This window comes from Dromaius novaehollandiae, chromosome 5 (genome assembly GCF_036370855.1).
Source record: "Dromaius novaehollandiae isolate bDroNov1 chromosome 5, bDroNov1.hap1, whole genome shotgun sequence".
NCBI lineage: Eukaryota > Metazoa > Chordata > Aves > Casuariiformes > Dromaiidae > Dromaius > Dromaius novaehollandiae.
In genome coordinates this window covers 63,079,166-63,093,143 of record NC_088102.1, presented here as the reverse complement: position 1 = coordinate 63,093,143, position 13,978 = coordinate 63,079,166, and the positions used below count along the sequence as shown (strand labels likewise).

The 13,978-nt window shown below is 36.4% G+C and overlaps 1 protein-coding gene and 1 long non-coding RNA gene across 3 annotated transcripts in view; both read right to left on the bottom strand.

The window, feature by feature from the left end:
• Nucleotides 1-2,390: 2,390 nt before the first annotated feature.
• Nucleotides 2,391-3,938, bottom strand: LOC135328519 (uncharacterized). Its single transcript, XR_010389506.1, has 3 exons — nt 3,687-3,938; nt 3,107-3,577; nt 2,391-2,913 (listed from the first exon to the last, which is right to left on the bottom strand). It is a non-coding gene; the product is annotated as an uncharacterized LOC135328519 (long non-coding RNA).
• Nucleotides 3,939-4,812: 874 nt separating this feature from the next.
• The window catches only part of PDE3B (phosphodiesterase 3B), a 95,609-nt gene continuing 86,443 nt past the window's right edge, over nt 4,813-13,978 (bottom strand). For both annotated transcript variants that reach the window (XM_064513063.1, XM_026104489.2), the window contains 5 exons: nt 10,248-10,447; nt 9,474-9,677; nt 8,439-8,600; nt 6,816-7,062; nt 4,813-6,460 (listed from right to left, as the gene is read on the bottom strand). In XM_064513063.1, coding sequence (XP_064369133.1) covers nt 6,231-6,460; nt 6,816-7,062; nt 8,439-8,600; nt 9,474-9,677; nt 10,248-10,447 — 1,043 coding nt within the window. In that variant the 3' untranslated portion in view covers nt 4,813-6,230. The remainder of the gene's footprint in view (nt 6,461-6,815; nt 7,063-8,438; nt 8,601-9,473; nt 9,678-10,247; nt 10,448-13,978) is intronic.

The following is a 13,978-nucleotide window of genomic DNA, read 5'->3' as shown; positions in this document are numbered from 1 at the left end:
AACTTTATGAGCCTAATTTTTCTAGGAAAAACATAGGTGTCTATGACTTTTCTTGTGCCTACATACATTTGGCAGTTCGTGTAATTGCACTTTTATGTGCCTAAATTTCACAAAAGTTACTTTTTAGGCTCCTTCAAGGCATCTTCAGATCCTGTGCCATTGTATTTTACGTTGTATAAAGACATACTGTTTTTGTCCCAAAGACTGTACAGACTAAGCAGAGGTGTCACATGTGAAACTAGAAACAGTACTTTGCTAATGCCTTATTTATGCTGAATAGAACAATAGGATTACAAACCCACTCAAAAATAGGTAAGACTGCTTCTTAGTTCACTTATATAATAGAGAGGAAGCTGAGTTAACGTACACATCAGATAGATGTGCGATACTGCAGAGATTAGTCAACACCAGTAGGATCAATGTCATGATAAAACAAAGAGCGGCACACTAGGTCCATTTGAATGACCACATATAGGAGCAAATTTTCATGTCTAACTGGCACGGTTGACATAGAAGTCAGAAAGCAATCTGCTCCCCATATGCAGTATGTAATGTCAACCTTACCTTTTTTGAATTTTTGGTATAACACATACGTATTAAGTCAAACATTAGTCTTTGTTTTATAAAGAAGTAAAATTGGTAGACTTTGATCTCATCCAAGGTGCAAAGGATTCTGCTGATCTGCAGAAATGAGTCAGCAGTGAATCATTACCTATTTTTTTGGCAAGATATTTAGAACACGGACAAACCACAAGGTGAATAGTAGGAATCATTTGAAACACTATGCCATCTTACCATTATTTAAAGGTTCTATTGGTTTAATGTTACATATTTCTATTTTTCTAAAACCTCATAGAAAAAACAGAAGACAGAAGGTTTCTGCTCTTTACAAGTTTTTTACTCTCTTCACTTAAGTTTCACAGATGGCAATGTTCTGCCAGGTAACACAGTCCGCATAGCAGAGGCTATCTTAGGCATTAGTTGCTCTGACCTGTGATCTCTGGCAGTACAGAAGCGAAAGACGACTCTCAGTGTGCAGATTCTAGAAGAAATGCTGCAGTCAGAACTTTCCAGTAGTGTTGTGCCCTTTCTAAAGGGTGTCTCTAGTGTCACACAGAACCAAATAAGCGTCAGTCACACAAATACATTAAGCATCTATTATTCAGTGTTATGAATGTATCACAACATAGACAGTGTTTAAAGCCAGCCAATTTCTAGTCAGACATTTTAATCTCAGTACCAAAGGAAAACACTGTCTTCTTTACTGGAACCATTTTCTTTAGCTTAATGCTATTATCAAGAAAACAAACAATTGCTAGTTACTCTAGAGTATTAAAGACAACAGAAGTGAGACTAACCAGAAATATTAGTTCAAACCTAAGACAGAAATGTTTGAGAGAAATGAGAGCAACAATAGAGAACAAAAACATTGAGAGAGACCGCTGACCTAGAGCTATGTACCCATCAGCTGGCTTCATAAGGATGTGGGGGATGCGCACCGTGCCAGAAGGGTCACTGCCGATTAGGAATTCAAGAGCACTGGCATGTTTATGCTGGAGCAGCTTAGTCCACAAGCTTTCCTTCCTGTCTTTTTTGAAATACAAGCTATTACTCTTTCTCATTTAGCAGAAGACATACTACTAATTGCCCATGGCCCTATTAAATTAAGATTAGATAGGGAAGAGATAACAGCTGTGTTATTTTGCCAGGTTCATCTCTGAGAAGTCACACTATGACCATTACAATAAAGTAAAGGCTCACTTCAGGAGATATCGAAAAGAAAATTCTTCACTGAAAAAATTAAAGTAATTGATTACCTCATTTGCCTTAACACAGACAAGAAACAACAAGCTGTCCAGAAACATAAATCTGAGGAAAGCTGGAGGAAAAAACAAAACACTGCCTTGATCATGCTGTTTATACCTCATTTAATCAACTTCATGTATTTATTTTCTCTACATTTTATAACTATGTGAACATCTAATTTTTACTGGCCACACAGATCGATTTTCTCAAACTTGCACCACAACTTAAGTTACTACCATTGTATCATTATCAGTAAAACTTCACTTTCTAAAACCATCCATGAAACAGGTTTGACAGAAGCAGATAAAGAATTTATAAATATGATGAGAAGAATTAATCAATATAATTCAAATCTGAGGGCATTAATTGGGCAGCCTTTCAGATTTTTTTTCAGAAAAAATTATCTTGTGGTTTAGAATTGTTTATATTTTTTATTATTTCTGTACTGTAAAGCATGGATTAACGCAACCAGTTTTATTATTTCTGTACTGTAAAGCATGGATTAATGCAACCAGTTCAAGGTTCCTTTAATTTTACTTACTACGCAGTATGTCTTCTTATCTGTGTTAACGAGAAGACAGACTGTAGCCAAGAACCATCACTGGCAATAGTGGCAGCCACTTTTGTCGTGGTGCATACAAATGCATATACCATGCTTACTTCTCCCTTCCCAGTTCTCATCTGCCAAACTGAAATCCCTTCCTCTTACCCCCAGCTAATTGCATCCGTTAACTGCAAATCCTCCCTCAGAGGAATCTCTGAGATTCCCGGTTTCAGACTCGCCAGCTAAGATACACCTCCAGCTCCAAACCTCTCATGTCTTCAGATACTTTTGGCCAGGACGGTAAGTTCTGCACTGGAAGTTTTAGTGCCAGGCTGGATTACCTCAAATCCTGTGTATGCTTGCAGAGGAACTGGAAGCCAGGCGCTCAGCACACCTGCCCAGGAGGACTGGCTGGAGCTGGACGCGAGCTCTGGAATTCTGCTGGCTCCTCCGACTGATTCAGCTGCCACGGAGGGTACGCACACTGCTGTTCGACTGCCGTACGTCTGTCAGCCACAACGCCTGTGAGAACGCACTCCTTCCTTTTCTTTTGAGCAAAGAGGCTGAAAAAGAGTGAAGAACTTTCTCAGAACCAGTTATTTTTGTCAGCTGATGGAACTCTCCTCCAAGAACAGTGATCCCTTTATAGCCCTTTTGTTAGAAGACTGAAAATTCAATGTAAGTAGAAGAGAGAAGAAATGGTTCTATGCATATAGCAAATCATATCTTACTGAAACTTCGTTAATTTGGACTTACCTTAAGTAATGTTGCATCAGTCCTTCCATTTTGAACCTTAGACTCACCACCTGACTTTGTTGAGGAGAAGGAACTCACAGGAAGAGGATCCAAGCAGTTCCTTTGGCAACGTATAGCAGTACCGTAACACCCTGAGCTCTCCAGAAGGCATGGAAGGAACTGGGCCCTTGCAGGAACCGAACGCCGTAGTCTAGTTCTGTATGCGTTGCATGCATGGGAGCAACTAATCTGACCAATATGGTAAAGGAAGGCATGCGGAGATGGGGGACTGCCTTGATAGGAAGGGTGCTGAAGACATCACTTAAAACAGAATATTATCCATACAAGGTACGTCTGCTGTAGCAGCACAAACTTCAGTGCAGGCTAATTTAGCCTACTTCTTGACGAAACAACTGGTGTGCGTGGCTTTAGGAAGTATTTTAAAGGTGTTCTTCAACACGCTTTTCCTTGTTCCATAGCATCCCTTGGTAGCTGTGAACCAAAGTGTGACCACAGATTTAAATTCGCTGTGATTTCTTGATGGCCTGTTACCAGAAGTGGACCGCGAGCATACAGATGGAATGAGCAGAGTCCGCCTTACCTGGGTATATACTGTTGTTGACCACAGCTCAATCAACCTTCCAATGACCTTCCTTCACCATTTTTGAATGATTAAGACACCTTCAGTTGCAGTTACCTCTGCTTCTGCAAACATGTCCTGAACTGACCTTTGATGACGTTTATACTTCTTTTTCCCCTTGCTCTAAGAATAACAATTAGTCACATATTACGCATACATAAACAACAAACATTTTACAGTGGATTTTGGATTGATTCACAATTAAACATATCTTTAAAGCAAGTTGTTGTAACTTGAAAATACCTAACTGGAATTATATACTAGCAGTATAATTCAATAAACACTGAGGTTTGTTCCTTGTTTTTTCATTTAAAAGTTGCTTCAGTATTTCTAAAGAGTATAAGGGAAACCTGAGATAAGAAAGTTGCTGGCAATGCTGTCACCAGATATAAATGCTGCGAATGCTTTAGTAAAAGATAAAATATTATTTATATCTTTTATTCTCTTTTTATAATACTTTTTAATAACCATTCTTTTAAACAGAAAAGAATGGAAATTGTCATGTAAAATACTATTGCAGTAAGTTTAGGCAAGAGCATTTGCATCCTTCTGTCAGTCAAAGCAAGAGTGAAATTAAATAGTATTAAAAGGGCTTTTTTACATACAAATATGTAGTCTAAACATGAAATGCTGAGACTACAGCATATTCAAACAAGCATAATTTCTGCTGTCTTCAAGTGATCAGGGAAATATATGAAAAACAAATGTAAACTACAAGTGAATGATTGGTAAGTGCCAGCTTCAGTAGTGCAGTATTCTATTAGTGACAGAAACGTCTGGTTTTAACACTACTTATGTGTAACAAAAAATGCAGTGACAGCAGTAATGGCAGCAAAAGGGGATTTTTCACGGATTGTATAGAATAGCTAAGCATGTCTCAGTGGTCTTTTAAATGGATTCAGGAAGAGCTTATTAGTGGAAAATAAAAAAAGAATTCCTTCTCAGTTATTTAAACTGGCCAATCAAGAGAAGAATAAAAATTCAGTGGTGTAAAATAGTGCAATACAATACGCACAAGGTTTTCTTAGGCATGTTACCTCTTTTTCAAGTCAACTGACATAAATGTAAACACAAATATGCTAACATATACTTAGCAACTTGCACATGTGTGCATTTATTTTTATTTAGTTCAACTGCACAGCATATAAATGTTTACTATTAAAAAGTGCACCTTTAAAAATAGTTTTATTTGCAGCTTATATAAGGTTATTACATACTTGCAGCCTAATTTATGCATTTTTATTTTTTATTTTTGCAATTAGCCCTACAGTGGTAGTGTTCCTAAAATATATTTTTGTGGATTGTCTAAGTTTCTTATTTAAAAACTCAACAATCTAAAAAGTAATATACTACAGTGATGTTTACCCTAGCATTAGGCCTTACAAGAAATTGTCACATTCTGCTCTCCATATGTATATTTCAGCATGTCCATCTAGCTTGAAGGCAATATAAGCTATGTCTGTGATGGAAGAAAAGATGTGGGACACAATAAAATACACTAGCCATTTTGAAACAGTAATTTATCTCTTTGTTAAAAAAAAAAAAAACCTCTTTAATTCTCCTAAAGTTTTACATACAAAGAATAAATGAAATATGATCTTATTTCCTCAAAAATTAACACCTAAAATTGATGCAAGATAAGATCTATTATGTGGTTGACTTGCTTTTAAACAGGAACCTGAGTAAGGGCACGAAATATAGCATTAAGACTAAAAGAATAAAATCCCTTAATTTAAGTAGCTGGACAAATTTTTAATGTTCTACCACAGAACAGCAAGGCAACAGATGAAAACGGCCTTGTATTCAATAATTTATGATGAACACCCACTGCAAACCTGAATATTTTCTGCAAAAATAAAACATCAGATTATGCACAATAATAAAAAGCATCAGAATAGATGCACCTGGACTTTTGCTTTTTTAAAACACAAACATCAGAACTCAGCATTTATGTCACAGTCCTTGAACAGTTGCTCAGAGATGACTACATTAAGCACACTACTGCACTAAGTAGACACCCCACAACAGGCCTGCACTGCAACAGTAACATGGTTTCCATATATGCACAGACTTTTTCATATTCATGTTCAAAAACAACATGAAATACACAACTCAAAAGATTATTAGGATTCATCCAACATTTCCTTGTTAGCAAAGAGTTCTTGCCACTTTGGTAACTGAAGTCACTGAACGTTTTTAAAAATTGCAGGTACCTCAAGGAAAATAAGAGTTCCATATTCAGCAAGGCAGCATTATACAGGATATTTTATACCAACTAAGGCATAAAGAACTTTGCATCATGGTATACAATACTCAACCTTTGAATAAAGTTTCATATTCTCTGTGGTGAAAGTGCATAGGAGGGGGATTCCACTAAAATAGAGAGAATCCTCTCACAGTATTAAGGCCTTTCAACTTTATGCAAACTGTCAGTCCAAAGTCAGCACAGTGAAAAAAAGAGTATAGGCTTTCTAACATCATACTGCACACCACTCTGAAGTTTTCTCAGTCTGTCTTTTCTTCTCCTAACTGCCGCTCCTCTTCCTCATCTGCTTCCTCAATAACCTGAATTTCATCTGCCTGAGGTAAGGATGTGATCTCAGTCAGCAGTTTAGCTCCTTCAGCTTTATTTTTTTCCTCTTCTTCAATTACTTTCTTCCATATTTTGTGATTTTCACTTAGATGGTGCATTAGCTGGCAAAATATTCGTCGTCTGCCCTTTTTCCTTTCAGCTTCTGTAGAATTGTAAACATATTTGATAATTTGAGATGCAAAATAGAGCAATCATATTTTACACATATAAAAGACAATGCTGCTTTGTGAAAGAGATGTAGCTTTGAGCAAAAAACCAGCTAATAAAAGATGGATACTCAATCACAATAGTTAAACATTGACAGGATAAAGTACAAATTTCTACTACAAATTGCAAATCTCCTGTTATTAACAAAAATTTGTAAGTATAAAATTTGTTTATGAAGAAGCATAATCTCAAAACATACAATATTTAAACTGTACAATTTCAACCATCATTGCTATGTCTGGATCTATTAAAGGAAACTTGTATGTGCCGATTCAAAAACAGACCCTTACTTAAAATGAGGTCATCTTCCATTTCTTCATCATCACTCTCCAACTGTGCTCCATCATCATCCTCAGCACTTTCTGCATCATCCTCTTCATCAACCCATTGGCCTGGAAGCAACCCAGCTGCATTATAGGAATTACAAAGGGGGCCAACTATGTGAGTAATGAAAGATTCTTGCAGTTTTGCAAGCTGTGGAGAAGAACGATCCATGAAGGGACTTATAGGCAATCCAAGACTTGCTTCTTCATCCCCCTGCAAAAGAGAAAAAATAAAATACAGAACCTCCCACAAAATTAACTTTAAATTTTAATTTTAAAAATTAATTTTAAGGGCCAAGTAAATATCACATAGATTATATCTTTTTAAAAGAGGCAATAATAGTATGCACTAAATGAATGAAGATGCAATTAAGACAATTTATGAGACACATTATGTGTCAGTCTTGCAGAGCCCATAGTTCTCTCTTTAGCTTTGCTCTAAGATACCCTTGTGCACAGAGATCTAGTTCTACGGGGGCTGCTATTCCTCTGCCTCTACAGGAGAGCTTCAGGGGAGGCAGAGATCTGACTTCAGCTGTCAAGTCAGTGAACAGACCAAAGGGGAAAGTAATCAGCTAGAATAAAGCACGATGGTAAATAGCTTCCCCCAAAAACATGGGGTAGAAGGAAAGGAATCGTAACATCCAGAATAAAATAATTATTTTCATTTTATAAACTGAAGAAGAATAATTTGGAAAGTAGCTAATACACAATTCTGAGTTATAAATACTTCTCCAGGCACTTCTGTGGGACCGCATACTGTTTACGAACAAGCTTTGCCTAAAGGAACCACTTAGAATACTAACGCCTTGCACTTCAGATTATTTCTCCTGTTTAAATCTCCCAAGTATTTTTGTAGTTTGCCTGTATTTTCCTGGTTTGAAAAACATTTTTCAATCTCTGGTTGTTGCCTCAAGCAGTTACCTCCTCAAAAAGTTGACCAAATACAGAAAAATAACACAGATAGTAAAAATGTTCTGGTATATATTTTGGGATGCTTATAGAAACTGTAGATGTAAAAATGGACAACAGTTCTTCAGACTTTTCCCCATTAACGGTGATAGAGAGGATTATTTATTAAAGTTCCACTGTAAAATGTTTTTTACATTTTAATAATGTTAAAGTTACTAATGTATATTTTTAATATTTATTTTTGAAATTCTGATGTATCCTTTGCACTGAGTTAGTTAGTATATCCTCCCAGTCCTGTGGTTTCTGTACACATTCTTTGACCTAGAGTCTAGTGAATCCATTTTCCCAAAATAGAAGGAGTTGTTTTTGTTTACCAGTATCATCCCAAGGGGGGAAAGAAGAAAATAAACTAATATCTGAAAAACAAACAACATTGGTAGTGAGCTTTTTTTCAAACTTCTGACAGAGCTAATAGGGAGTAAAAAACTATGTTAGCATGCTACCTAAAAAGCCCCCAAAAACTTGGCAATATTCAGCAAGAGAAGAAAAATACTTTACCTAAAGATATAACAGAGGGAATAACACTGAAATATTTAGTTATACATTTGGTGATGCAAAGAATTGATCATCTGCCTTTCAATAAGAAAAACTAGAGTAAATTACACTTTCCATACCTACCTGCTCATAAAATTCATTGACAATGCCTTCTGTCCATTTCAGATGCAGCTCTCTAACTTTTGCCGGGCCATTAATATCCGCCAGTTTGATGCATATTTGACAGACCAGCAGGCGATCGTTTTCATTGCTCCATTCTATACCATGACTGTTGATATCATTGGCCTGGTTTGAGCACATACATTTTTAAGAATTAAATTAAAGCTATTCATCAAAGTTATTTTCTCAGGCTCTGCACAACAGACATTGCATTAATTTTTTCATATCATTTTCTGATTTATATAATTTAAAAAGCCATTTTCTATCTTTCAGAGTATGGAAATGTGAGATATTATCAAGGTCAGATAATCTCACTGGAATTTTTAATGGTTTAAGGAAACTGACATTTATGGAAAAGGAAAAGAGCCAACTTTCTCCTCCCTACAGAAGTATGTGCTGCAGTTTCCTGTGCGTAATCACTGCATTAGCTTATGAACAAAATGGTATGCCTCATTTGAATCTTTAAATACTACTTCTCAATTAGCATGGCTTTCATATTTATTGTCAAGTTTTAAAGGTCAGAATATCCTGCGTTTGTACATTTTTGAAATACTTAGCCCAGAATTCAGTTGTGATGTAATGCCATTTTAGATAGCTACTGGTCTGGCTCAGCTACTGCTCCAGAAGGTCTCCTGTATGTCCTGTGTCATATCTGCCAGCCTCACGGGAATGTTTTTGTTTCAGCAACTGAATTCAACTGATTAAGTATGATCACAAGTATTTTTAAAGATTTTTTAAAGAAATTAAGTATATTAAAATAAAAGGCATTAAGAATCAGGGTCAAAGTCTACACTAGTACTTTAGAATACCTTAAACAGTTTAATTACCTTCTACAAATAAAATACTCTATTTGTGCGTTTTGGGGGGGGGATCAGTTAAGGTAAATTTAAATAATCTAAAACTTTAAATGCAAGTTATTAACAGCAACAACCACTGAGTAGCAATACTAATGTCAGTATATCATGACCAGATCAGTGCAGACCCTAAAATGTAACAAACCTTGGCATTAAATTCAGCAAGGAAATCAAAATGCTTCTTGAGATCTGTGGCAAGGATTGCTTCAATCACTAAAAAACGGAATCGCTTGAATTCTACATGATCAAGATTTGATAAAAAGTTGTATTCTGGTCGTGATAAGAAAAGATTCCAGGCAGAAGCAGCATGATGATTTTCTAAGACTGATCTGTCATTGTAGAGAACAGCCTACCAAAGGAGAGAATCATAAATGTCAGAGTTAAGCTTTAAAACTGTAATCAAATATTTTGAAGCATAAGGGCTAGTCAGTAATATGTTTTTGTTTGTTTATTTTTAATGAAGCTGTACCAGAAATGGTGTTTTGTCTTCCAGTTTTAAGAGCTAAAATGAACCAAAAATGGCAGATGAGAGACGGAAAAGAGGTTAAAAAAAGCAGCAAGTAAAGTTCTTTTTTTCTGTAAAAGACATTTCTTGTAAAATATCCATACATTAGCCACATAGACAGTCCTAGAGCCAGCTCTCCATGAAATAATCATTTACCCGCATTGATTTATGTTATTGTTTTCAATTTTGTAAACAAAATTATTTCTATACATATACACAACCAATACACACAAAACACTTCAGAATTTATCAGGACAAAAAGTGTTATACAAGTAAATACAAATTACTTTCCCCATGCCTTAAATTGGACAAATGTTCCCTAAGCAAGCAAGGGTAGGGATATAAAAGAAAAGAATCTTCACTACTTTTCTGATTTTAGATAGAGACAATTTTCTGGTTAAAAGAATTTCTTACCTGAGGTGCATTTGTAGCCACTAGAAAAGCATTTGTACGACCAGGGTGATCATAATCATGCATGGCAGCTGCTACGTACAAAGCCATCAATTCCAGGGCAGGAATACTTGATGTCAGGCACCCGTAGCTGTCATCATCAATAGAGCAGCTTTTTGAAGAAATATAGCTGACTCGAACGGGGGAAATACCACTAGCTTCATCTAAGAAAATTGAAAGTATAAAGATATACAGAACATTCTTTCATTTATATTTTAAACATACTTAAAATGACTCAGCCAGATACTATTGCTAACATAATCTTAATATAGTTATCTTTGTAGTGGTGGAGCAATTCATTTTCAAAGACAGACTTCTTATACTTAAACCAGCAATTTAGAAGAAAAGTTGATAATGCTAGTAAGTAATAAATTCATCAAGACAACACAGGTTTTCCAAAAGGGTAGATGCATTGCAAAAATATAACAAGCTCCGGCTGTTTCATGATGTAACACAAGGAGGGCAGACAAATTCCTCCAGACCATCCTGAAGCCTTTAAAAAACGTCACTAAACTGTAAAGCCAAACACTCCTTTTCTAAAACCAATTCTTCACCTATTACTACGTGCAGATATAATATACCTCAGTAACCTTTTTATGAGACAAGATCTCACATTACAATGCTGAGAGATAGCTATCATTCACACAGCAAATAAAGGAGATTTTGAGAAGAGCTGGGAGCGTAATCAGAAAAAAAAAGTTTTTAATTCACCACAGCCAGAGCTCACTCTTCTTGCCACACAATTTTAGAAGAAAAGACAGTAATTAGGTACAAAAATTACACACAAAAACCTATTACAACACATGAAAAAGACTTTTTAAATTGCACCATGAGATACAAATAAAGCAGTACTACACTGTAACATGAGTCCTAACCATCTGCTAAATATATACCTAAAATTATTAAGAGTTTCAGATTTTGGTTCTAACTCAGCAAATGTAATGCCTAGAAAACAAAGCAATACAACAAAACTGCCGTTTGAATGGATTTTGTCAATGATTTCTAAATACCATGCATTTTGACAAACATTAACACCGATTCCTGAAAAGATAAAAATTAAAAATTGAAGGAAAGGAACAAGGTGAACGAAAGTTACTAATATGGAAAAGAACCTTTGAAATGAAGTCATCTGAAATATATATTTTATGAATAGGTCATTAACTACAACCATTTAAAAACACTAAAATATTATTTTGATTTTTTTTCCCAATAATCTTAAAAACTCACGGTATACCGAATATAACTTCCTCTCCTTTGGAACTTAGCATGCTTTTTAGCAGCATAATAATTGTATGAATGCACACTGCATAGTAAATAAGAATATTGCTGATATTTCCTCTTTTAAAACTGTTTAAATGGTTTTACTTTCCACTTCTAATAATTTTTCATATATTGACATCAAGTTACTGCCGTTGTCACTTTTTTTTTTTAATCATATATTCAGTGTGCTTACACCAGCATGCAAAAAAGCACAGTGTTGTTGATTAGGTGACTTTGAAAATATAAAGTATCAAAACTACTACAACTGATACCAACTTTGCAATCCTGGACTAGACAGAACGGGTGGGATATCTAGCACCACGGAGAAAAATATTCAGCAATCTAGAAAGGAAAAGTCAACGGACTTAAGATCTGACAAGTGATCTTGTGACTCCGGTGACACTGAAACCAGAATAATCAATATAAATTCTAACTGCTAAAAGGATAAGATATAAATTCTGGTTGTTTCCTTTGAAAGCTACTCTTCTGAAGGACCAAAGAGCAATCTGATAAATCTTCTCCTCAACTAACTGCCAGCTTTTTCTGTAATGCCTTACTCACCTAAGAGGTGTTGACACCACTGTTAATATCTTACAGGAAGTTCTTGGTGAAGTAGGAAGATCAAATGGAAGGACTGTACAGCTAGAAGTCCTGGTTGCTAGTGAAATTATGGCATTTTTGACATGATGGTCTTTGTACACATCTTGATAATTGGCAGGTTAAAAAAAAATGTCTTCCTCCTAAACAGCTGAAGTCACGCTGGCTAGAGTGACCTCTATAAAGCTGAACTCTGGACCAACGTGTTCAACCATAGTTTCAGACTGAGCTATCATTCTCTTCTTCTCTGGCATGAGAAAATCCACTGTAAAATCCCTTGCATCTATACTACATTGGAAATGTTTCTACAGTGGGCCAGTAACTCCCAATAAAAACTTGTTTGTGCAGACTCTTGTGACAAGATGCCTTGAAAAGAAAACCATGGTAGGGAGGGAGGACAGGGAAGAGGAAGGACCACAGTACAGTGGAGAAGCAAGCTGGTCTCCAGTCTGACATCCAAGTATTTTGTTTTTAACATCCGGTGTATCTGACTGGAAAGTAAAGGGCACAAAAGACAGACAGAGGAAGTGGAATAGGGAGCAGAGAGCAGATGATGGTGCTTGGCATTCCTTCAGGACTACTGCTTGGAAAACACTTGCTAATTGGAGGAGACAGAGCTGAATGACATTCTTCCATATGCATGGTATCTAAAAGTAACTGAGAAAGACAGAAAGGGTGCTGCCTTTGGCCATTACAAAAAGCCTTTAGAATTGAAGAGACTCCTGCTAACATGCAGAGATGAAAAATGTTGAAAAAATCAAAGAATTATCTGCCAAAACTTAAAGCAATGTAGGATATCCACAGACCAAGGACTGAGCAGAAGAGGCTCAAAGAGCCTTAGAGAGACTTGTATGTCATTTGACATGCCTGAGATGTGCAGCAAGGATGACACATGTTAAGACACTGAGGCTTTATGCTGTATCCCCAAAACACATCCTGGGCATGCCTTCTATAACAAAGCACAGATTAAAAGTTCCACCTACTGTAAGAGGAGAGACTCGAGCAAAAAATTTAGTAGCTTCCAGAATGACTTCATTTATGGGCCACGATACCAAAGGCAGGGGTGGCATGCAGAAGATGTCAACCAATAGATAATCACATACAATTTCCACACCCAAGAAACAAACAAAGATACTATCACCCACTTCAGCAGTTCCCAAAGTGACTGCTGATCACCGTAATAAACCGAGGCAAACTTTTCTGCCATCTAGAATGACCAGGACTCTCCTATAGTGGAACAGTCCTAGTCATAGTAAGAGAGTTGCACAGTAAGGGCCAGAACAGCTTATCTCTTCTGTAAAGGGTTACTGAACATTAGTTGTTGGGGAACAAGAATCATCCAAAATAGTTATCTGTAGAATGAGAAGATAAAAAGCAGTGAGATCAGAGATTAAGACAATTCTGCCATGTAATAATTCTAATGCTAACGTGATGTATTGCATGTCCCTGTAAGAGTGCTGTATCCTCACTTCTTGCCATCTGAGAGAAGGAAGAAGAGATATGCTTTGGTACTTGAAACCATACGGTGCCTTAGAAGTCATAAAAAACAGGAACTCCTCTCTTTGCAGCTACAGTTCACTTGTGCTGAAGAAATCTAGTTCAGAGAAACGTTTCAGTAAGCACAGAAGGCAATCTAGCGGAACAAGGTGACACTGGCCATCCAGTTTGTGTCTCTTGATATCTGATTGCAGTAGCTGTCATTAAGATAAGAAAGCAACCATAATAACCTAAGCTTTTAATTATTAAAATGTACTGGTAGGTATGTGTTCCATGGGAAGGAAGGCAGAGAAGGAAGGAGGCCGGCGTAAAGATGTGTCTCAGAGTCCAAACTACAGATT